A 25,499-nucleotide genomic window follows, 5' to 3' on the forward strand; every position below is an offset into this window, starting at 1 on the left:
AAAGTGTTGAAGAACAAAGATGTCACCTTGAAGACTAACATGCGCCTGACCCAAGCCATGGTATTTTCAATAGCATCATATGCATGTGAAAGCTGGACAATGAATAAGGAAGACCGGAGAAGAGTTGACGCCTTTGAATTGTGGTGTTGGCGAAGAATATTGAATATACCATGGACTGCCAAAAGAATGAACAAATCAGTCTTGGAAGGAGTACAACCAGAATGCTCCTTAGAAACAAGGATGGCGAGACTGCGTCTTACGTGCTTTGGACATGTTGTCAGGAGGGATCAGTCCCTGGAGAAGGACATCATGCTTGGCAGAGAACAGGGTCAGCGGAAAAGAGGAAGACCCTCAACGAGGTGGATTGACACAGTGGCTGCAACAATGAGCTCAAGCATAACAACGATTGTAAGGATGGCTCAGGACTGGGCAGTGTTTCGTTCTGTCGTGCATGGGGTCGCTATGAGTCAGAACCGACTCGACAGCACCTAACAACAACTAACAAGATGAGTGGCCTGGATAATCAGTCCTCACGTCACTGAGACCCATGAACTGGTCACTCCCCAGGGGGCCTTAGTATGAGTGTGGGTGTCAAAGTGGGGGTGTGTGAGTGTGTGAGTGTATGCATGTGTGTTGGTACCTTTGTTTACAAAGATGAGATCGTGTTATCTAGCCTTTTTAAAGTTAATAGTGCATTGTAAACATCATCCACATCGCTGAGCGTTTTCTCGATGTCATGGTGGCCAACACCTCTCCTGTGGTCCTGTGGCTGTCTGTCCACGGGTCTGGCTGTGGGTCTAGACAGAGGGGTCGTGCCACGAGTGGAAGACGAGGCTGCCACAAAGCTCGATCACCTTCTCATGCAGCACATTTTCTCAGTCTGAAACTATTTTTCTCTAGCATTGCGTGCTACATCGGCCAATGCAGTGGGGTGCACCAACACAAATGAACGGAGCCCTTTCTGACATGACTGTACAAGCGGTGCACACTGGGTCCCCCTGGACAGTCCTCATCCTCTCTGTGCCCCCTGCCACCTCTGATTTTTGTTTTTGTTTCTGAATACATCACCCCACCTCACTTGTAGTGAGCGTAGCCTTTATCTGCCACGATCCATGTGCCTCCCTGACTACTCATACACACCCACAGTCACACACATGTACAGCATGAAGCCTGGAAGGTGTGTTAGATGCTTGCAGGGCCTGTCCTGGGTGGCATAGTGCCTCCAATGCTGCACAGGGCCCAGGTGCCTGTCTGAGAGGGCTGTGGCTGCTCCAGGCGGGGACTCACCTCACACAGAAGAGCAGGGACTCCCCAGTCCTACAGGGCAGCAGGCCATCCAGGAAGGCAGGCATGGAGAGGCCCTGGGCAGAGGCAGGCGGGCCCAGGTCCACGTGGGGCAGAGTTGGCCCTGACTCACTCAGGTGGACAGACAGTGCAGCCAGCCCTACCAGGTGGGAGGCACTGAGGCACGAACCCTGGAGCAGACAAAGGGGGCGTGCCAGGAAGGGGGACCGGGCAGTCTGTGTAGCCGCTGCCCCATGTAGGGCTCCTGTCAGGGCTCCAGAACAATGTCTCAGCCCTTGCTCTTGGGGGCTGGGCCGGGGTGCCCAAGCATCCTCACCCTCCACGCGAGTAGACTGTGAGCTCATGCAGAGCTGGACCTCCCCAAGAAGGTGCGGTACCCTCTCCAGGTGGGCAGTGGTGAAACAGATCCCTCAACACACTGGTCCACTCCCAACCCTCCAACCCTCCACCCCTCCCCCAAGGGTGCACTTTTCTGTCCGAGTGCTGGCCTGGGGGTAGCCCCATGCAGCACCCTACCTGGTGAAGTAGCAGTTGGCATAGACGTGTCAGCACCACAGGCAGGAGTGCGGGTCCACACAGCAGCCTCACAAAGTGCACTGCCCAGGGGCCCTGCCTACGAACAGAGTGTGGCAGCAGTGAGCCAGGCAACCCTCCCTCACACAAAGGCAACAGGCACTGCTTGACTAACGCCTGTGTGTCCCCACATGGTGACTGGGTGTGGCCTTGGCCCACCCAGTAGGGAAGGACAATGGGATACGGAGGGGAGGGCAGTGGGCCTGCAGCCAAGAGATGGCCACAGAGTGCTGTCCCAGAGGCAGGGCAAGCTCCCGTCTGAGCTCGGATGAAGGGATGCCTGCCAGATGAGGGGACCTCTGGGCAGAGACAAAGCCCCAGGCCCTGAGAAACTGCTGCGCGTTACCTCTGTGGGGGGGCGAAGCTGGAGGCAGCCACAAGGCTCTGGCAGAAGCAGGTAAGCAGTAGGTCCACGGCCTGGGAGAAGACATGACCAAGCTGCTACCTACCCCTGGGGCCAAGAATACCACCTCACACCCTGACGACAGGCCATCATCTGCTGCAGTGAGTACTTGAGGCTGCAGCCACAGCAGCCTGTCATTTTTGTAAAAAACAGGACCAGCCTTCTCTGTACATACCCAGGTCGGTGGCACAGAGCGTCACTTGCCTCCCGCACATATATCCCACTTGCAAGCGAACAAAAATGAAGACGCCCCGTGCTCCTAGCACCACTGCACACACCTGCTGCACCCACGACCCCCCGTGTACCTCCCGCTCTGGCCTCCCGAGCTCTGGAGCAGGAACACGAAGCTGGATCTCTGGCGTCTCGATGCTGTCCTCGCTGGGGTTCAGGGTGGCATGCAGCCTTTCAGAGATCACAGCGATGTGGGCAGACACAACTGCAAATGAGCAAAGACGGGAGGGAGGTGCAGGAGGAGAGCTGAGGCCTGACAGCTGACAGCACAGCCCCCTGTTCCAAACAGGCCTCTTCACCCCTCGGTCCCTGCAGCAGCCCACCCCCTCTCAGAGGGTGCAACGCTCTTTACTGACCCGGCTTGCGAGAGCAGGTGTTTTCCTCATCACAGGGGTGCCGGTGATCAACCTGTGGACATGTGCCCCAGCGCCACCCACAGACTTACCACTCAACACTGAGACAGCAGGGGACGTGCACCAGTCACTGCACCACAGAGCTGGCAGGTGGCCAACAAGCTACAGCCCCAACCACCACCACACCCTACGTGGACCTCCCTGCCCTGACCACAGTGGATGCCCACCCTGCGGCATCCTCACCGTCATGCCGCACAGGGTCCGCCATCGCGGCTCTGAGCCCTTCCAGCGCAGCCTTGAGAGCGCCCAAGGCTCCATCAGCACAGCTGGGCTTGGCTTTCTCTACAGGGGCTGCAGAAGAGACATGGAGGGACACTGTCACTGCAGGCCCTTTGTCCATGTGCAGAGTGCTGCAGATGCCTCCTGGCTCTCCACGCCGACGGCCACTATTGGAGTCTCCAAGTGGCAGTGGAAGCCCCTCTCTGAGCTGACTGTCACAGCAGAGAGTAGGACGTTTATGGACAATTACAGGGAAAGGCGGTCATGTGGTACCACTACCACTGTTAGCATGTGGGCCACGGAGAGGCAGAGGACTGACCCCCAATGCCCGGCTCTGTGCCAGGGGCAGAACAGGGTGTCACCAACCTGTTTCTCCAACAGGACATTAGGAAACAGCCCAAGGAGTCCAGAAGGGATGATGCCATCTCTTCCCCTGACTCCATAACACTTTACAGCTTTACTAAAAAAGATGGGATAGGAGCACATGCTTTCAAAAGGAAGATGTGTTGTTCAAACCTTCAAGAGAACGTTTGTGTTATAAAAAGGAAGATTTGCTGCATGTCTGAGAAGCACAAGTTCCAGTCCTGGTTTCACTGGAGAGGCCTGTCAGGAACCGACGCGTCTCATCCGGCACACAGTAGCCCTCACGTGTGCTCAACCAGGTGAAGCCAAAAGCAAGCCTTATGCGGTGTGATGGATCGATTTTGTGTAGCCTTTCTAGCCATAGTCTTGTAACTCCTATCCACATGATAAGGTGAGACTGTGCAAATGAGGCAGTTGTGACCCACCAAGGGGACTGGTCAGTTTTGCCTTAAAAGAGAGCCAATTTCAGAGCAGAGAGGGGACTCTACCACCACCAAGAAAGAACAGCCAGGAGCAGACAGCATACCCTTTGGACCCAGGATCCCTGCACTGAGAAGCTCCTGGAACCAGGATAAAGAGAGAGCGAGGACTTAAGAAGCGGTGGCAGGAGAAACTGGCAGGAGATGGCGCAGTGGGCTTCCCAGACCACAGTGGGAGAATGCTGAGTGCCTTTCTTCAGGAGGCTTGCTGGCAGAGTAGACTGCATCTGGGCACTTATTGGCAGAGCTAAAAGAGCTTTGTTACACTTGCCTGAGCAGGGCAGAGGCCAGACTGAGGGGCTGGGGGCCAGAGAGAGACCTGCCTGGGAGCGTGGCTGAGAAGAGGCTGTCCTAATAGAAGAACTGTATCCTGAATTGTAGCCTGTTACTTCCCTAACAAACCCCATAATTGTGAGTATTGTCTGTGAGTTCTGTGTGGCCACTGCAATGAATTATCAGACCCAGCAGAGAAGTAGAGAGTGCCGTGGGAGCGAAGGCTGGTGTCAGAATTGGTAAAGGTGGCAGAGATAGGAGATACATCTGACTTCCACCTTGTAGGAATCAGCCTTGGGCTGTTGATCTTGATTCTCCTTCCCCCTTGTGAAGAGAGAAGAGGTCAGACACAGCCTCCACGCCATTTTTACACCCTATCAAGTAAACTATTTGAAAGCAGTTTAGAAGCCCCCAAAAAGTAGAACCCTGAGGTAAGGAGGACTGCACAGTGGTAGAGGGCGTGTGGCCAGGGAGAACTACATGGTCAAGAGCAGACAGCTCGGCAGGGTGAGACCTTACACCTTGCTGACTGGTCCTAGCACCCCCAGTGCCTAAGCACAAGTGTGAGCTGCCTCATGCTCGTGCCAATAGGTGTGTGATCTGGGCATCTCCACTCTCCATTCCAGTCTCCTTGTCTCCACGGCTGTCTTTACCTAAGCTTTGAGACAGGAGTCTCGGCAGACAAAGAGAGAAAACGGGTTGCGTGGTCAGAGTCCCAGTCAGATTCCCAACTCTGAGGCTGCAGAAGGGACTCAAACAAGCAGACACAGTGGCATCACAGACTGACACAGACTCTCACGATCACCCCTCACCTGTGCCCTTGCTAGCGGGCAGAGCTGGGGGAGAAAGGATGGGGCAGCAGGACCCCCAGTAACAGCCCCCACTGCTGCTCAAGCCCCTACCTCACTGACTCAGTTTCATAGGTTTGATCTCCACCTGCATCCCTGTCTCCTAGAAGCAGAAAAACCCCAAATTCACACTACAGAACCAAACTGTCTAAGGGTCACATCACACGTCTCTTCTGCGGCAGCTTCAGAGGCACGCACACTGGTAGCATAGATGGGCTACTTGCACTGACAGGACAGGCAGACAGAAACCATTTGCACCTTGCTATGGCACAGGTGACAAGTGACAAAATAGGGTTTTGTGTGCACAAGACACTTTCAGGGCAGTGTTGAGGCAGCCAGACCTCAGGCCCCCAAGGCACAGCCTAAGGCTGACAGTGTTGTGAGGGGAAGGGCTGCAAACAGAGCCCCTCCAGGTGGAGCCCTGCAGTCAGCAGCCTCCAAAGCCACACTTTGGCCCATCTAGTGATCCACAGTGATCAACATGATTGTAAGATCGGGTGTGATCCAGCGTGACTGTAAGATCTTGTGTGATCTAGTGAGACCCAGTGTCATCTAGCAAGATCTCCTGTGGTCTAGTGTGATCGTGTCAACTCGTAAGACTCAGTGAGACCTAGCCAGATGGGTCACTGACTTGATGCCCCAGGATGAGGAAGATGGAAGGCACGAGGCGGAGTGACTGAGCTGACCATTCATTGACCTTACTTTCTGGTTTCTCCTCCTCAGCAGTGGAACAGGCTTGGCGATAGTCAGAGTACAGCGACAGAGGAATTTTATCTGCTCTGGATCAGAAGAAAACATGAAACCCAATCAGCTCGACTGTGCCTCAAATTAATTTTCAACCTTATGATACAAAAACTATTAAAAGATGAAAGTAAATGGTACACTAAATTTAAATAAGTTATATAACAGTGAGTACAGCGTGGTCCTGTTTTTAGAAAAAACACTATGCATATATGGATGAAGACAGACATTTAAACGGCACCTGGTGTTTTATAGTACGTCATACATAAATAACCGGAAGGCCACACCACAAAATGCCAACAGGAGTTATCTTTGGGGAGTGAGATGAAAAATTTTTATATATTGCATTCAATTTCTTGTTACATTACTTTTAACAAATAATACTCAGAAAAACACACAATCACTGCCATTAAAAGAACAGAAAGTTATAAAAAACAAAGTCCCGTGATAGGGCCTTGTAAGCACCAGGTAGCCCCCACCTACCAATGCTGCCTGTGAGATTCAGTGTCAGCTCAGTGAGGACCCCTGCACAACCAGCATGGCCTGCGAGGGTCAACGGTCTATATGAATGCATGCACCACCAACGCAAGCAGGACTGTTACCCCATCCGCACGCAAGGTTTCCAGCAGGCACTAGAGACACTCGGCAGGGGCCTGCACACAGTGACCGAAAAGATGCAGGGGAGATACGTACAGGGGTGCCTACACACTGTGACCCAGGAAATGCACTGGACACGCTAGGGAAACATGTGACAGGGGCCTGCAGGCCATGGCCAAGAAGACGCACTGGAGATGCAGGGCAGATGCATAACGGGCTCATGCACCATGACCTAAAAGATGCACTGGAGACACAGGGCAGATGTGTGACAGGGGTCTGTACACCATAACCGAGAAGACGCATGTTCCAACCATAGACCCAGCTAAGCTCCACAACATGACAGACCCTGGAAAACCAGAGTAAGGCAGAGACCCCAAGCCCTGAGGGGTAACTGAGGCAAACAACCTTAACCAACTAATCTCAACTAACCAATTCTAAGCCAATATTTTATAAACAAGACACACACATGATGAAATGATTCTTTGCATTACTAAGAAGCCATCACGACCACAGAGTGGCCTTGTGTCCTGCATACCTCTTCAGGGACTCGATGAAGGCCACTCGAGGGTCAGGGGTCTTGGGCAGCTGTGAGGAGAGGAAAACAGATGAGGTTCCAAATAGGACACGTTCTCCGCAGACAGCCACGCTCTTGCAGAGCTGCATACTGACCACACGTGGCGTGAGCAGGGCAGGGAGGAAGTGGGACAGGTAGTAGGGCCTCCTGAATACGCTGCAACACAGAGGAGCAGGCATGTCAGATGTGCAAGTCAGGGCAGAGGACCCAGTGAATGCCACGTGACGTATTGGGGGCACCAGGCTAACCTCCTCGTTTCTGGGATGGCATATTGAGGGTAAAGTCTTCTTTTTCATTGTTTTGCAACACGTCATCAAAGGACAATTTGTGCCAGTGACAACCCCACAACCCCAGAACATGGCCTACTCGACATCCCCCAGTCCTGTGATCCCGGGACACGGCCCCACTGTTCACCCCTGCTCTGCACCCCCCGGCCCTGGCACATGGCTCACAGTGTACCACCCACCCCCCCGCCCCCCGCAACATGGCCCACTCTGCACCCTGGCAGGGCCACAGCTGGCTTCATCTCGAGCCACCGTGGATGTCTTCCTTGGAGCTGATCTCAGGGTCCTAGGAATTGGGATCAGTTTCAATTCCTCAGCGTCAGGTTTTTAAAAGCTGCCCCACACAGGCAGCAACTGGATTTCAAGGCGTTTGGGACCAAAGCAAATTCAGTGAAATTCTACTGTTCAGCCCTTACACTGGCTTCCTATCAGTCATCATACAGCATTAATAAAACACCACTGCTGCCACAGGTGGGACCCGACCCCATCTATCAAGCCGCAGTCGGCCTCAGGGTCTACGCCAGACAGGCCCCATGCTGTTCTGGAAGAAGGCATTTCAGAGATTCACAGACACAGCTCATTTCTCCACCTCCACGAGGTGCAGGACCCCAGCACAGATGCTCAGCCTCCCCACAAGCAGAGCAGGAGCCAAGACCCCACCCCAGACAAGGCAACACGCTACGCAGCTGTTGCACCGGTATCTGGGGCTGTGCACCCACCTGGCCTCCATCACAGCAACCGGGATCTTCCCCGTGTGCACGAACACCTCGAGAGCCTTCTCGACGTCCTGGAGCGCCTGGCTGCCGTGCTGCCCGTGGGCGCGGGAGGGAGGGAAGAACAGAGAAGTCAGGAAAGCCCTTGCACCTCTGCATGACATGAAGGTTAACTGCCAACGTGATGAATGCACAGCACAGAGTGTGTGGTCTCCCACTGCTCAGATTCAGCGTTGAGAGGACCCCGGGTGACAGCCCACATCCTTGGGAGTTCTGTGAGTGAGGGGCTCAGGACCACCTCTGCATAAAGTGAAGGTAAATGCCAAGGCGATGGACGCACAGCACAGAGTGGGTGGTCCAGGCATTTGCACAAACCCCTGAAGACCAGCAAGGCACCAAAGGAAGGGGTTCTCCCACTGCTTCCTGCCCTTGGAAAGCTCAGATTCAGTGTTGAGAGGACCCCGGGTGACAGCGCACCCCCTCAGGAGTTCTGTGAGTGAGGGGCTCAGGACCACTTTCTCTGACTGCATCCTTTGGCCATTTGCAGCCCCCTCCCCAACACCCACCTCTGTGCTCCCTTCTCGTCTCTCCTTTCTGCCACCCCTGCCCCCGGAGAGTAGAGGGTCTGAATCAGAGAAGATTTCCAGGTGGAAAAGAGATTTAAGACCATTACGAGATGGCACCTTCTGAGCAGCAATGTGTTTTAAACAGAAAATTCCATGAAACGTTTACGTCTAGTATCACCTATAAGGGCTCTTCAGCAGTTTATAACATTAAGGTAAAAAAAGTCTTAGAAAACTACAAAACGTTGTTTTTACTAGTGACAGGCACACAAAATGGTTTATAAACACAGTTCACATTGTCCCTGTCCTTCCTGGACAAGCACGACCCCCCCCCCACCCCCACCGCCTTCAAGCCTCACATGAACTGAGGTCTCTAAAGAGGACAGAACTAAAAAGAAGTCACACCTCGGGAACCCAGAGAAGCCCATGTCAGCACTTCCTCCTGATAATAGTCACTCCTACATGGGCAGTCACAACACAAGAAGCGTGGTACCTGTCACTAGGGACACACCAGCCCCAAGCCTGCACAGGTCCAAGTATCCACTTCACAGTGCCAGAGGATGCAGGCAGAGCTTCACGGGTCACTCTGGGCAGAGGAAGACAGGGCGAACCACCCCAAGCCCTCTGGAACTAAGCTAGCTCACCTCTGTGGCACCGCTCGCTAATGACAGGTCCTCATAGAGCCCCATGTCTTCTATAGAAACCTTTGGAGGAGACAGACAGGAGCTTGAGCCCATGGTGGCAGGATATCTGCAGGCCAGGGTCCAGGGGCTGTCTGACTTGCCTTCAGGTCAGCCAGCCGCGTCCGGGCCAGTGTGATGTAGTCGGTGAGCAGGGGGCGCAGCCGCTCTGGGACCAGAGGCGGGTGGAGCATGTGCACCTGGGCCAAAGACACAGCAGGCAGGGGCCAGAGAGCTCACTCCCAAGCCCAGGAGGATGCGAGGGGCAGGACGAAACACCGAAACCCACAGCTACACAGGTAGCTTCCCAGGCCAGAAAGGATGCCAGCTCAGCTAGGATAGAGTCAGTGCTCCGTGGGGGAGACTCACAGGGACGGGGGGCACAGGAGACTGCAACCCCGCCCAGAAGAGGTGTCAAGGCCAACTCCAACTGTTTGACCCCAGAAGAATGATGGAATCGACGACAAAAACACGTAAACTCTTGAGGACTGCTCTGATGTTTTTTAACAAGTGGTCTGAGACCACAAAGACTGACAAAACACACTGGGGCAAGGAAGAAGGGGCTGAGAGAGGAGTGGGCACTGAAACAGAAGCAGAGACGCCCCTGGTAGTTGGAATACGTCTTCCCAACTCTGGTCCTTGAAGGTAAAAAGAAGCTGTATTTTTTAAAAACAGAGCTGGGTCACACTGCACTTGCTGTTCCTGCTCCCTGGGATGGTGATGCCCACTCTCAAGCACTCGGGTCCACTCTGACCAGTCGCCAATGTGGTGACGTCTTGATTTACAGGGATGGACACAGGGGGGTCTCTGGGGTCTCATTGGTCACACTGACACCCTGCCTGGGATGAGCCCCTGCGTAACCACGAGCCGCAGGGGGGATGGCCTGAGGCCTTTCAGACTGGCCTGGACTACACCTGCAGCAGGCGGATGCACGCAGGGTGCACAGCAGCCCCTCACCTTCAGGTACTGGGGGGGCTCGAAGGGCACAAGGTCCGACAGGAACGTGAAGAGGAACACCAGCGCCTTCTTGCTGCGGCCGTGGGGGCCACGGGCACTGCCAAAGGTGGCCTGGAGGGGACACAGGTGTGAGCTTGGCAGCGACCTTCTGACCTTTGCTGTTGTAACTGACCGTGCCAATGGCAACCTGTTGCAGGGACGAATACTGCGACCCCTCCTTTTTGGCCATTGTGTTAACTGCTTTCATGAGGCCTCTTTCTTTATTCAGCAGGTAACATCACATAGTCACTTGTGAAGGCACCTCAACTCATCTCAGAGGAGAGGTCGAGCAGGCATGAGGCTGGGATCATCTGGGGCACCCGCTCTGCAGGTGACACGGACGTGGGCAACGAGCACACCAGAGCCAATCCTCCCAGAGCTGAGGTGGCCCCAGCGCTGGACTCAGGGAGAGGGTCCTGAATGGGGCTGGCCTGAGTCGCCCATGCCTGGAGGAAAAGTGTGTGGACCAGCAGCCCCTCCCTTGTCCACGGCCACCATGGGCATTCCCCCGACATCACAGAGCTAGGGAGAAGCTAGAGGAAACGAGAACTTCAAGGAATAAAAACAAGCAGATGATACAATGACCACAAATCTTCTTCCAGACATTGGACAGACAGAAGCTCAGCTTGGCCTGGCAGCCCACAATCACCTGCCTTTTGAAGCCTGAAGATGATGAGCTTTCAACACAAGGCAACTATCCCACTGAGGGTAGTGGCCGGAGACCAGGCTCCTATGGAGAACTGGCTGGGTTTTTAAATGGTAAGTTCATACATGATCACAAAAAGAGATGAATGGTACAAGTGGCCTTCAAAGCTGATTCCTCAAGAACCCCTGTGGCAAGCCCTCCAACCCCAGGCACCCCCTCACAGTCCTTCTCCCCACTGCAGGTTCCCCCTACCACAGCCTCCTCCCTCCCCACTGCATGGCCCCAAGCCATCCTGCGTATTACTTCTGTAAGATGGTGGCAGCTCCTCACGCCTGGCACCCACCTTGAACCAGTCTGCATACGGCAGGAACATGGTGGGGCCCTCCAGCGCAGCCTGGCGGACGATCAGGAAGGCCGGGACCAAGCTCTCTGAGTCGAAGCTCTCAAATGCACGGGCTACCAGGCGGGCCACCCAGCCTGGGGAGAAGCAACACGGTTATGTATGCAGGGTGTGGGTCCTGTAGGGAGAAGCCACAGCTCCGTCGGACCAGCAAGTCTAAACACCACCTTCCAAGACTGGACATAACAAGAGCACACCAAATGCAAGCCACACAGACACAGCCAAGGCTGCGATAGGGATCAGCACCTCATGACATGGCTGAGACCATGATAGGGACCGAAGGCTTCAAGGATATGGATCAGACTGTGGCTAGGGACTAGTGGCAACTGCTGAACCCTGGATTGGCACACTCGCACCACTGGGGCGTGATAAGGCGTCCAGGAGGATGCAGAGACAGGTGCAGACTCAGTCCTGGGCTGGCACCAAGTGGGTCCATGGGGGACCCTGTGCGAAGCAGCCAGACCTTGGCAGCTATCTGGAGCACAGATCATGGACGGGCTCTCTGCTCATCACCTGAGCTCCCAGTGAAGCAGGGGGTACGGTGCTTCCACAAGCCATCCACACCATCCTTGTGCACCAGTTAGCTGGCCATGAGGGTGGGCAGTTGGTGATACTGGTACACAAATCACACACATGTACACGCACAGGCACTCATAGTCTGCTGGTGACATGTACCTCTGATCAGCTGTTGCACGTCTGGGAGGCAGACAACCAGGGTGGACACACAGGAGAGCACATGCCGCCAGTTCACCTCATGCATATCCAGAACCTCCTGCAAACGGCCGAGCAGCTCCTCAGGAGTCAGCATCGAGAAGAGCTAAAACAAAAGCAGCCGCTCCCCTTAATATCACAACAAACCCTGTCAGCAGGTGTTCATCTCTCATCTCCCCAGCAGCCACCCCACACCCATCAGAAAAGCACCAAGGCCATGGGCACAGTCACCCAGGATGCTGGACACTTTGTCTTTCCTGTCTACAGCTGTCTTGGCAAGGAGGCACGAGAGCAGGTGCATGCCAGGTGACCTGGTCCCAACTCAGATGTCCTGTCAGGTGACTCCTAACACCACGGGGCGTCTGCATCAGCTGGCTGACAAGGGTTTGGTGCCCACAGACCTGAAGTCCCACCGGCTGCTTGTGCAGCAAGGGGGTTGCTTGGGAACACGCACCCTGCGGTACAGGCTGGTGAGCAGAGGGGAGGTCCTCGCAAAGGTCCATTCTCTTTGCATCTGGATGGCGTCAGACACTGCGCTCCGGAGAAACCACCGACAACATGTCACATCAGCAGCACCAGTCAGTGTGCTCCAAAACTTCATTGTCAAAAATCACCTAGTCTTAACCACTATTTCTTTAATTATCAGCGAGGCTGACCTTTTCTGTTAACTATTTCCTATGTTAGGAATTGTCTACGTCTTTTGCTCAGTCACCTATGGGAAACTTAGAGTTTTTCCCACAATTTACACAGGTTATGTAAAAAAAGCAGTGATCCTTTGTCCAGCCCATCAGGCACATTTAAATTTTGCTATGTCTATGCTTTAAACAGGCAACACCCGCCTCCGTCCAAAGGCCTCGCTGGATAAGAGCTGGACACTCTGCATCTGGGCCTGTCGTTCCACTCCAGAATTGACCCTGGGGACATGCTACCAACCATGGGCACGTGCAGTGAACCCAGGGAGACACCAATAACCATGGTTGAGCACAGCGAGCCAGTGCTCACTGCAGCCATGTCTATGTGGGGAAGTGTAAGAACCAGTAGTGGTATCGCTGCTCCCACACTGAACACGTTCAAGAAAACGTTATAGCTGCACAAGATGTTTACGATACAACGGTACACTGAACCAGACATGGCATCTGATCTGCAGTACGATAACTGTTTTTAACAACCTGTGCTTAGGAAATGACCACAGACATTTCATGTTGGTGGTGGGCTACGTGACAATGGTTCACTCAGCTAGTCTTTAGTCTAAATCTCCTCTATGAGATGAGTCACTTCTAAAACAGGGGGGCTCTGAGTCGTGAAATATAGGGTCCGTCACCATCCGCAGGGGTCCTGGGCATCCACACCTCTCACACGTCACCAGCCTCGCCCGCACAGTGTCAGCATGACCTCCACACCAGGGAGCAACTCGGGGTCCGCAGGCTGTGAGTGTCACTAAGGTCACTGTGTCCCCCAGGGGCTTTGACCCTGCCCCCCTGCCAGGCACTCACCTTTCAGCATGGGGTTATGGGTGAGTATCTGCATCAGGGTGTGGCTAAAAAACTTCTTCAGAGTCTCTGTTGCAATTGCACTACAGTAAGTGTGTCCACTGAACACACTGAGCCTGCAAATGTGAGAGGGGACTTAGAAGAAGGTGCGGTGGCCGCCTCCCAGGTGTCTGGGATGAACCGGCGCTGACAAGCGCTGTCTCTACGTAAAAAAGAGCGTAGCCACCACAGCACAGCCGCCACAGCCCAGGGAGAGCCCCCAGCACCCTCCTTTAAAGCCTGGACAGGCTCTTGCCATCACACCCTTTAGCCCCACAGACTTCAGATAGAGCCAAAATTCGGTTTCAACAAAATAGAAAACAAGGGCAATGGAGAGACCTATCAAGTAGAGTCAGGAAGGTGTGAGGAAGGGCTGGGCTGGGCTGTGCATGGGACAGGCTGCCACACAGGATACCATCAGGGCCACATGCCCTCCATAGGGGATAGGGCGCTGGAGGCAGTATGGCTTCCAGGGTCCCAAGAGAGGCTGACTATCCAGACTGTTAGGTGACACCTGATTTTAAAATGTTGGCAACTAATTAAAACATTTACAAGCCAATGACTGATCAGAGGCTCAGGGCCAGAGCAGAGGGAGGCTGGCCAGTGGCTGGTACTGCAGAAGGGAGGCAGAGGTGAGAGGAGACTCGAGTGGCAAGGGGGGCCACAGGGTTGGGGGAGGATTAGGCTCATAATGGGTGACTCTGGTGGACAGAAGATGACCCTGCAGGGAGGGGACCAGCCTGCCACCTCACCTCCAGAGACCTCTGGTGCATTTCACTGTCCCTCCCCCTCGACATGCTGCAGTGGCCCAGATCGTGCTGAGTCCATCATGGTACTTCCAGCAGGAAGGACACCCAGGGCTTCCTGCTCAGCAGGAACACCCACCTGCCCAGCTCCGTGCAGGAACTCACCAGCACTGTGCGGGCCCAGGCACTGCAGACTCCTGCTCACCAGCAGCCAGAGCTTCAAGGGAGGCTAGGGACAGATGTGAGGACAGAAAACAGACATCAGCTCCAAGGGCCCGAGGACTGTCCTGCTGTGCACAGCAGCTCTGCAGTGGGACTCAGTTCAACGGGAAGGACAACACATAACCCTAACTCCTTTTGCCACTGTCAGCGAAAGCCCCGGGCTCACCACGTTAAACCGAACAAGCACCCCAGCAGGCGACGTGCTCCCCACAGCCAGCCCTGGACAGTCATGTAGGGCGTGATAACACAGGGAGGCAGGGGGCCTCGCAGGCGGTGGCCACAGAGACACGTTTCTGCACGGCTTCTATTGACTGACCCATGATAACCTTCCCTAAAACGTCCCAGATGCTCAAGTAACTAAAAACAAGTGCCCAAGCCACGCTTTCTCTGATGATTTCAACTTTACAATCAAGATTAATTTGAAAGAAAAAATGTCTACTATTTGCTCATCTAAAATGCATACATTCTCCTGCAAAAATATGAAACAAGGCCCATACCTCACACCATGCACAAAAACTAACTCAAAATGGATCAAAGACCTACATATAAAATCTAATACGATAAAGATCATGGAAGAAAAAATAGGGACAACGCTAGGAGCCCTGATACATGGTATAAACGGTATACAAAACATCACTAAAAATGCAGAAGAGAAACCAGATAACCAGGAGCTCCTAAAAATCAAACACCTATGCTCATCCAAAGACTTCCCCAAAAGAGTAAAAAGGCCACCTACAGACTGGGAAGAAGTTTTTTGCTATGACATTTCCGATCAGCATCTAATCTCTAAAATCTACATGATACTACAAAAACTCAACCACAAAAAGACAAATAACCCAATTAAAAAATGGGCAAAGGATATGAACAGGCACTTCATTAAAGAAGACATTCAGGCTGCTAACAAATACGCGAGGAAATGCTCATGATCATTAGCCATAAGATAAATGCAAATCAAAACTCCAGTGAGATTCCATCTCACTCCAACAAGGCTGGCATTAATCTAAAAAACACAAAATAATCAATGTTGGAGAGGTTGTGGAGAGGCTGGAACACTTATACACTGCTGGTGGGAGTGTAAAATGGTACAGCCACTGTGGAAATTGATTTGGCACTTCCTTAAAATTTTTTAAAAGACTAGAAATAGAACTTCCATACGATCTAGCAATCCCACTCCTTGGAATATATCCTAGAGAAATAAGAACCTTTACACAAACAGATATATGCACACCCATGTTTACTGCAGCAGTGTTAAACAACAGCAAAAAGACGGAAGCAACCAAGGTGCCCATGAACAGATGAATGATAAATTATGGTATATTCACACAATGGAATACTACACATCAATAAAGAACAATGACGAATCCATGAAACATTTCATAACATGGAGAAATCTGGAAGACATGCTGAGTGAAATCAGTCAGTTGCAAAAGGACAAATATTTTATAAGACCACTCTTATAAAAACTCAAGAAATAGTTTAAACAGAGAAGAAAATATTCTTTGATGGTTACGAGAGTGGGGAGGGGTTTTCACTAATAAGATAGTAAAATAAGATAGTAGGTAAGTTTTATTTTAGGTGAAGGAAAAGACAACACATGATACAGGAGAGGTCAGCACAACTGGACAAAACCAAAAGCAAAGAAGTTTTCTGAATAAACTGAATGCTTCAAAGGCCAGCAAAGCAGGGGCAGGGTTTTGGGGACCATGGCTTCGGAGACATCTAAGTCAATTGGAATAATAAAATCTATTAAGAAAACATTCTGCATCTCACTTTGGAGAGTGGCGTCTGGGGTCTTAAACACTAGCAAGTGGCCATCTAAGATGCATCAATTGGTCTCAACCCACCTGGAGCAAGGAAGAATGAAGAACACCAAAGACATAAGGCAACTATGAGCCTAAGAGACAGAAAGGACCACATAAACCAGAGACTACATCAGCCTGAGACCAGAAGAACCAGATGGTGCCCAGCCACAACTGATGACTGCCCTGACAGGCAACACAACAGAGAACCTCTGCGGGAGCAGGAGAACAGTGGGATGCAGACCCCAAATTCTCTTAAAAAGACCGGACTTAATGGTCAGACTGGGACTAGAAGGATTCCAGAGGTCATGGTTCCTGGACCTTCTGTTAGCCCAAAACAGGAACCATTCCCAGGGCCAACTCTTCAGACAGGGATTGGACTGGAATATGGGATGGAGAATGATACTGGTGAAGAACAGGCTTCTTGGATCAAGTAGATGCATGAGACTGTGTTGGTATCTCTTGTCTGGAGTAGAGATGAGAGGGCAGAGGGGGGCAGAAGCTGCCCAAAAGGACACAAGGAGAGAGAGTGGAGGGAAGGAGTGTGCTGTCTCATTACAGGGAGAGCAATTAGGAGTGTATAGCAAGGTGTGTATAAATTTTTGTATGAGAATCTGACTTGATTTGTAAACTTTCACTTAAAGTGCAATAAAAATTAATTTAAAAAAATTAAAAAATAAGATGAATGTATTCTCTTAAAAATTAAATATAGGAAACATTAGAAAAAAGTCACTCCTACAATTAATAACAGAAAGGACTTATGCTCCAGCACATCAGAATACGGAACAATGAGATGCTTCCCACTTCACCTGAGGTGACCCGGCCTTGTGCCACAGCTCAGTAAGTGAAACCCGGAGCTGCCAGAATTGGGAGACTGGAGGTGAGTTTACCTAACGGCCACCAGAAAGCGGCCTCAGCACCTGGATGCTGCAGGGAGTTGGACACAGGAAATGCTGGACCCACTAGCAGGTAGAGCCAACGCTCAGCACAGTGTACCAGCAGGCACTCACCGGTCAGTAGGCTCTGCAGGACGGCGGCAGCGACCTGTGGGGGCACAGACCATGTCACTGAGTGGTACACTTGGGCACAAACCTGCACTATCAGTGCTCCAGCCAGGATTCTGGCCGAGGTGCTGCAGGCCCCCCAGAGCGGAAACGCAGAGCGACACCGCACAGCAGGTCTCTTCCAAAGTCCTGGGCCATTCCAAGTGTAGGCGGTCCTTTCACTCCACCCCTCCTGTTCGCCTACCTGGGGCAGCTTCTCCTGCTCCACATTTCTTTTCAGATCTGAGTTTTCCTGAAAGCCCCTCAAAACAAATATCCGCACAAAGTCTGAAAAAGATAAAACCGGGGTATTTATATACATGATGGCCTCCACATAACCTCTGTGAAAAAGGCAGATTGCCCCCCCAAGAGAAGGAGTGATTCACATGCCATGGGCTGCAGCAGGATGCAAAAAGCCAGATGTCACTACACCTGATGTGGGTGAGGCTGCCCACCAGCCAAACTTGACCCACCAAATCCGGTACCTAACCAGGCTTCCTCCTGCCATTCCACTTGAAAGAGAAATATCCATAATTCATCAGGTTTATTTTAAGGATTTTTTTTTTTTCCTCTTAAAACACACAAGATGGCTGTCTGTTTCCAAGGGCTGCCATGGACACCACTGCCTGTCAGCCTCCTACTCCCAAAACGAGTGACATTTATAGAGGGAACAGAAGCACCATTCTGGGGAAAGAAGCAGGAAATGGACTCACACCTTTTTAAAGATTACAATCAGGGGAACTGAAATAAAAAAAGATTTTCTTCCAAATCTTCAATTAACCAAAATGGCAAACTGCTAAAGCTTTTTAATTTGTTGTTTCACTATATTTTGCTTTTACAGACTTTTTTTTTTTTTAATTCAAAGGCATCCTAAAGGCGGTGATGTTTAAACTAGCTGGGACTAGGTTACAGAGGCAACAGGTATCATAGGCAGCTAATGCCACCAACAAGGTTTCAGAAAAAATGTCTTTTTAGGAATACCTCTTCTGCAAAGGAAAAAACATGGAGTACCCTTGTGTGGCAACTGTGTGTGCTTCGTGGCACCTGTGTGGAACACATCACTTCTAACTTTTCACTGATTTGCAGATTTTGTGTCTTCAACCCTGGCAGAAGTGGGGTCTGCTGGCTTAGAGCAGGCAGAGCAGACAGCCATGCCAGGAGAAAGGTGCCTAATATTCACCAGTCACTGTGCCATCTCCCCCAACCGCAGCCCACCAGGACGACTCACAATGGGTCCACTCGGCCATGGGTAGACAGGCCAGCCTCCCACAGACTAAGCCTGCACTCACCAGCAAGCACAGCCCTGGCGACATCGGCGGATGGGCTCGGCCCTTCTTTCTGTTCACAAAGGCGGCCCAAGCTCCTGCAGAGCCAGGCCACCAGGGCCTGCAGGTCCGAGTGCCTGGGGAAACACAGCGCAGCTGGCATCAGCATTTCACTGTAGCTGTCAGTGTCTTCTTCAACCCTCACTTCACTAGGACTCTTGGGCCTGTGAGTACATACCGGCAGCTGCCTAAGGCCCTGGCCTACAGCTCAGGTACGAAGGGCTTCCAATGGGGCCAGCTAACACTGGGGGCACCAGGGAAGGGGGATCCAGCCCAGTCAACACAGTGGGCACCAGGAAAGGGGGAATCGTCCTAGCCGACAGAGGGCACCAGGGAAGGGGGTGCTGACCAGGCCTGTATTGAGGCTGAGGCCCACTGAGCAGTCCACCCTACTCCTCTGATTGCCCCCTTCCCTTCTCATGGGCCTACTTACAGCTTCCAGCATGCAGAGCAGATGGTCCAGGTGAGGGCTGGTGGGAACAACCATCTCCAAATCAAAACCTTCCTCATGCCCACTTGCAATCATTCCCTGTTCCCACTCCTAGCCAACTACTAATCTACCTTCTGTCTCTATAGGTTTACTTACCTTTTCTAGAGGTTTCATAAAAATAGAATCACACAATACCTGTCCTTTTGTGTCTGGCGTCTTAAACTGAGCATAACGTTTTCAAGGTTCATCCACACTGAAACATGTATCAGAACTTCATTCCTTCCTATGGCTGGGTAATATTTTATTGTATGGATATACCACTTATTTCTACCCATTCATCAACTGCTAGACACAAGTTGTTCCCACCTTTTGGCTATTATGAATACTACTGCTGTGAACATCCACATACAAGCTTTTGCGTAGGAATATTTTCAATTCTCTTGGAGCATAATTACTGGGTTATATGGCAACTCTGTTTTAACATTTTGAGGGACCATCAAACTGTTTTCCAAAGTGGATGCACTATTTACATTCCCACGAACAATGTCTGAGGGTTTCAATTTCTCCACATTCTTGGTAACACTTGTTATTACGTCTTTTTTATCACAGCCAACTTACTGGGTCTGAAGTGGCATCTCACTGAGGTTTTTACTTGTAGTTCCCTGATGACTAGTGACATTAAACATCTTTTTGTGTGCTTATTGGCCATTTGTGTATTTTCTTTGATGAAATTTCTATTCAGATCCTTTGCCCATTTTTAAATTGGATGCCTTATACTAGATATTAGGCTCTTATGAGATACATGATTTGCAAATATTTTCCCTCATTTTGTGGGTTGTCTTTTCACTTTCTTAATAGTGTCATTTGACTTACAAAAATTTTTAAATTCGAAGAAGCCCAATTTATCTATTTTTTTCTTTAATTGTTTGTACATTAGGTGTCATATCTAAGAAACACTTGCTTAATCCAAGGTCATAAGATTTACACCTACGTTTTCTTCTAAGAGTTTTATATTTAGCTCTCACATTTAGGTCTCTGATGCAATTTAATTTTGCATATGGTATGAGGTACGGTTCCAACTTCATTCTTTTGCATGTGAATAACCAGTTATTCCAAAACCATTTCTTGAAAAGATTATACTTTCTCCATTGGTCTTGGCACCCTTCCTAAAAATCAACTAGCCATAAATGTATGGTTTCATTTCTGTACTCTCAATTCTATTCCTTCAGTCTGTATATTTATCCTTATGCCAGTATCACACAGTCACGATTGCCGTAGCTTTGTAATAAGCTTTGAAAACGGGAAGCGAAAGTCCTTGAACTTTGTTCTTTTTCAAGATTGTGCTGGCTATTCTGGGTCCCTTGCATGTCCATATCAATTTTAGGATCAGCTTATCAATGTCTGCAAAAAAGCTACCTGGGATTTTGATAAGGATTGCACAGAATGTGTAGATCAATTTGGGGAGTATTGCCATCTTAAAATGTTAAGTCTCCCAATCCATGAACACACGATGTCTTTCCATTTACTAAGGTCTACTTTAAATTATATTAATGTTTTACAGTTTTACTGTACAAGTTTCACATTTCTTAAGTTTATTCCTAAATTTATTCTTTTTGATGCGCTTTTAAACGGAATTGCTTTCTTAATTGCGTTTTGGATTGTTCATTGCTAGTGTACGGAAATACAATTGATTTTTGTATATTTATCTTGTATCTTGCAACTTTGTTGAACTCATTTATTAGTTCTAATAGTTTCTTGGGTACATTACTTAGGATTTTCTATACACAAGATTGTGTCACCTGCAAATAAAGACTGTTTTACTCAGGGCTTCAAATCAGTTTGTTTCAGTTTGAACCCCTGCTGAGAATTTGCATTTCTACCCCAGATACACTAATTCAGAATCTACATTTTAACAAGATCTCCAGGTGATTTTTATGTATAACTCCCTGGGACCTTGTAAGAAATGTAAATTCTCAGCAGGGACTCCAACCAGAATGAACCAGTTTGAAGCCCTGGTTTTACCTTCTAACCTGGATGCTTTATGTTTAATTTTCTTGCCCAAATGCCTTGGCTAGAACCTCCAGTACAATGTTAAATAAACCAAAACCCGTTGCTGTCGAGTTGATTCCGATTCATAGAGACCCTATAGGACAGTGCAGAACTGCACCATCGGGTTTCTAAGGAGTGCCTGGTAGATTCAAACTGCTGGCCTTTTGGTTAGCAGTCATAGCTCTTAACCACTACGCTACCATGATTTCCACAATGTTGAATAGAAGTGGTAAAAATGGGCATCTGTCTTGTTCCTGATCTTAGGGGGAAAGCTTTCGGCCCTTCACTATTAAGTATGAAATGAGCTATGGATTTTTCATAGGACACCCTTTATCACGTTGAGGAAGTTACGAGTTTGTTGACTGTTTTTTCATGAAAGGGTGCTGAACTTTGTCAAATGCTTTTGCTGAGTCTATTGAGATGATGATATGGTTCTTGTCCTTTTTTCTATTATAGTAAAACAATCAAAAGCCAGAACCTGTGTAAGGTGGCAATCTGTCAGAGAAGAGATACTCAAAACTAAAATGAGATAGGATTCTTAATAGATAGTGCTAGTATGCACCCTGTCAAAGATGGAAAACTAGGAAAAACAAGGCAGTCCTGTTCAGTTCTGGTTTTCACAGATTTCACTATACTATAATACATCGACTTTCAGATATTAAACCAACCTTGCATTCCTGGGATAAGTCTCACTTGGTCACAGTATACAATCCTTCTTCTCTTTCATTTTGCTAATATTTTCTTAGAATTTTTCCTTCTATATTTATGACGGATATGGTCTGTGGTTTTCTTTTGTTACGGTGCCTCTGCCTAGCTTTGGTATCAGGTCACTACTGGTCTCATGAAATAAGTTAGGAAGTGTTCCCTTCTTTTCTTTTTTCTGGAAGAATTTATGAAGAAATGGTATTATTGCTTTTTTTAAATGTTTGGTAGAATTTACCAGGGAAGCCATAATGGTTCTAGGATTTTCTTTGTGGGAATATTTTAAATAATTCAATTTCTTAACTTGTTCTAAGTCTATTCAGATTTTCTTTTTCTTTTTAAGTCAGTTTCAGTAATATGCATCTTTCTGAAAATTTTTCCATTTTTTCTAATTTGTTGTCATGAAGTTGTTCATGATATTTGTTATATTCTTTTTTAATTTCTCTTAAGTAACGTCATTTCTTTCATTCCTGATGTCATGGATTCAATTGTGTCCCCCAAAAATGTCTATCAACTTGGCTAGGTCATGATTCCCAGTATTGTATGACTGTCTACCGTTTTGTCATCTGATGTGATTTCCCTATGGATTGTAAATCCTGTCGCTATGATGTAATGAGACGGGTTAGTGGCAATTATACTGATGAGATCTCCAAGACTGGATGGTGTCTTCAGCCAATCTCTTTTGAGATATTAAAAAAAAAAAGAGAAGCTAGCACAGAGACAGGGGGACTGCATGCCACCAAGACAGCAGCGCTGGGAGCAGAGTGCATCCTTTGGAGCTGAGGTTCCTGCGCTGAGCTGCTCTCAGACCAAACAAAGGCTGACGAGAAGGACCTTCCTCCAGAGCTGACAGAGAGAGAAAACCTTCTCCTGGAGCTGGCACCCTTAATTCGGACTTCTAGCCTACTGGACCGTAAGAGAATAAACTTCGCTTTGCTAAAGTCATCCACTTGTGGTATTTCTGTTATAGCAGCACTAGATGACCAAGACACCTGACTTTGGTCATTTGTGCCTTCTATTCATCTTGGTCAGTCTAGCTTAAGGCCTGTCAGTTTTGTTGCAATTTTCAAAGAACCAATTTTTGTTTCATTGATTTTCTCTATTTTAAGTTGGTCATACTGTGGTAGCTTGCACGTTGCTGTGATGCTGGAAGCTATGCCACCGCTATTTCAAATACCAGCAAGGACATCCATGGTAGACATGTTTCAGTGGCACTTCCAGACTAAAACAGACTAGGAAGAAAGACCTGGTGGTCTACTTTTGAAAATGTTAGCCAGTGAAAACCTTATGAACAGCAGCAGAGCATTGTCTGATGAAGTGCCAAGAGATGGGTCCCTCAGGTAGGCAAGTATGCAAAACACAACTGGAAAGAGCTGCCTCCTCAAACTAGAGTCAACTTTACCAACATGGATGGAGTGAAGTTTCCAGGACCTTCATTTGCTGATGTGGCATGGCTCAAAATAAGAAGAAAGAGCTGCAAACATCCAGTGGTGATGAGAATGTGGAATGTACAAAGTATGAATCAAGAAAAATTGGACGTTGTCAAAAATGAAATGGAAAGCTTGAAAATTGATAACCTAGGCATTAACCCATTGCCGTCGAGTCGATTCTGATTCATAGTGACCCTACAGGACAGGGTAGAACTGCCCCATACAGTTTCCAAGGAGCACCTTTGGATCTGAACTGCTGACCTCTTGGTTAGTAGCCGTAGCTCTTAACCACTATGCCACCAGGGTTTCCAACCTAGGCATCAGTGAGCTGAAATGGACTGGCAATGGCCATTTTGAAATGGACAATCATATGGTCTACTATGCCAGGAATGTCAAATCAAAGAGGACCAACACTGCACTCATTGTCAAAAAAAAACTTTTCAAAATCAATCTGAAGAACAACCCTGTCAGGGACAGGATAATATCCATATGCCTACAAGAAAGGCCAGTTAATACTATTACTCAAATTTACACATCAACCACTAATGCCAAAGATGAAGAAATTGAAGATTTTTACCAACTTCTACAGTCTGAAATGTATCAAACATGGAATCAAGATGCATTAATAATTACTGGTGACTGGAATGTGAAAGATGAAAACAAAGAAGGATCAGTAGTTGAAAAATAAGGCCTTAATGATAAAAACACCAGAGATCACATGACAGAATTTTGGAAGACCAATGACTTATTCAGTGCAAATACCTTTTTCTAAAAACGTAAATGGCAACTATACTAGTAGACCTTACCTGATGGAATACACATGAATCAAACTGACTACATCTGTGGAAAGAGATGATGGAGAAGCTCAATATCATCAGTCAGAACAAGGCCAGTGGCTGACTACAGAACAGATGATCAATTGCTCTTATACAAGTTCACACTGAAGCTGAAGAAAATTAAAACAAGTCCACGAGAGCCAAACTACAACCTTGAGTACATCCCACCTGGAATTTAAAGATCATCTCAGGAATAGATTTGAAGCACTGAACAGTAATAATCAAAGACCAGACAAGTTGTGGGATGACACCAAGGACATCATACATGAAGAAAGCAAAAGGTCATAAAAAGACAGGAAAGAAAGAAAAGACCAAAATACACGTCAGAAGACACTCCGAAACTTGCTCTTGAACAGAGTACCTAAAGCAAACAGAGGAAATGATGTAGTAAAAGAGTTAAACAGAAGATTTCAAAGGGTGTCTCAAGAAAACAAAGTACTATAATGAAGTGTGCAAAGACCTGGAGCTGGAAAACCAAAAGGGAAGAACATGCTTGGCATTTTTCAAGGTGAAAGAACTGAAGAAAAAATTCAAGCCTTGTACTGATGCTTTTGAATTATCGTGTTGGAGAAGAATATTGAATATACCATGGACTACCAGAAGAACAAGCAAATCTGTCTTGGAAGAAATACAGCCAGAAAGCTCCTCAGAAGTGAGGATTGTGATGCTTTGTCTCATGTACTTTGGACATATTATCAGGAGGGACAAGTCCCTGAAGAAGGACATCGTGCTTGGTAAAGTAGAAAGTCAGTGAAAAAGAGGAAGACCCTCAACGAGACTGACTGTACAATGGCTGCAACAATGGTCTCAAATACAGCAACGATTGTGAAGATGGTGCAGGACTGGGCAGTGTTTTGTCCTGCTGTACATAAGGTCACTATGAGTCATTAGGTATGAATATGCTAGAAAATGTGTTTTTAATGTAGTTAAATTTACTAATCTTCCCTTATAGTGTCTGAGTTTTATCATATATAGGCCTTCCCACTTCAAGATTATAAAAATATTCTATTATTTCTTCTACTACTTTAATAGTTTCAATTTTTCCCCCTTTAATTCTGATTCATCTAGAACCTAAACTATGGAGTAGGAGAGGAGCAACTGCCTGGTTACCTAGAGCCAGGGAGGGGATCTAAGGTTCCAATTGCTTAAAAATACTTTCATCCGATTCTTCTTAGTCACTCTCCCTTCCATCCCCACACCCAGAAGCTCTTGGCACTATCAATTCTTGAGCATCTTAGGAGAAGAGAATCAATTGAGTTGTTTCTTTTCTTTCCACCATGCTAGATTAGGACAAGTCTTTCTCAAGTTTGCTAAGTCATTTACCATTAGTACCCCTGCTTTCTGCCTCCAAAATTTTGTTTTTGTTATTTTGTTAT

The 25,499-nt window shown here is 48.7% G+C and overlaps 1 protein-coding gene across 5 annotated transcripts in view; it reads right to left on the reverse strand.

Annotated features, from left to right (window-relative positions):
• FANCA (FA complementation group A) overlaps positions 1 to 25,499 on the reverse strand; it is a 67,826-nt gene that overhangs the window by 26,447 nt on the left and 15,880 nt on the right. For all 5 annotated transcript variants that reach the window (XM_049864039.1, XM_049864041.1, XM_049864038.1 and 2 more), the window contains 20 exons: positions 18,641 to 18,753; positions 17,557 to 17,639; positions 17,319 to 17,352; positions 14,453 to 14,516; positions 13,506 to 13,618; positions 12,467 to 12,543; positions 11,977 to 12,118; positions 11,245 to 11,378; positions 10,217 to 10,327; positions 9,364 to 9,459; positions 9,224 to 9,283; positions 8,023 to 8,111; positions 7,115 to 7,175; positions 6,981 to 7,030; positions 5,810 to 5,886; positions 3,109 to 3,216; positions 2,587 to 2,717; positions 2,225 to 2,295; positions 1,822 to 1,918; positions 1,288 to 1,475 (listed from right to left, as the gene is read on the reverse strand). In XM_049864039.1, the coding sequence (XP_049719996.1) occupies positions 1,288 to 1,475; positions 1,822 to 1,918; positions 2,225 to 2,295; positions 2,587 to 2,717; positions 3,109 to 3,216; positions 5,810 to 5,886; positions 6,981 to 7,030; positions 7,115 to 7,175; positions 8,023 to 8,111; positions 9,224 to 9,283; positions 9,364 to 9,459; positions 10,217 to 10,327; positions 11,245 to 11,378; positions 11,977 to 12,118; positions 12,467 to 12,543; positions 13,506 to 13,618; positions 14,453 to 14,516; positions 17,319 to 17,352; positions 17,557 to 17,639; positions 18,641 to 18,753 (1,899 nt within the window). The remainder of the gene's footprint in view (positions 1 to 1,287; positions 1,476 to 1,821; positions 1,919 to 2,224; positions 2,296 to 2,586; positions 2,718 to 3,108; positions 3,217 to 5,809; positions 5,887 to 6,980; positions 7,031 to 7,114; positions 7,176 to 8,022; positions 8,112 to 9,223; positions 9,284 to 9,363; positions 9,460 to 10,216; positions 10,328 to 11,244; positions 11,379 to 11,976; positions 12,119 to 12,466; positions 12,544 to 13,505; positions 13,619 to 14,452; positions 14,517 to 17,318; positions 17,353 to 17,556; positions 17,640 to 18,640; positions 18,754 to 25,499) is intronic.

This window comes from Elephas maximus, chromosome 21 (genome assembly GCF_024166365.1).
Source record: "Elephas maximus indicus isolate mEleMax1 chromosome 21, mEleMax1 primary haplotype, whole genome shotgun sequence".
Classification (NCBI taxonomy): Eukaryota; Metazoa; Chordata; class Mammalia; order Proboscidea; family Elephantidae; genus Elephas; species Elephas maximus.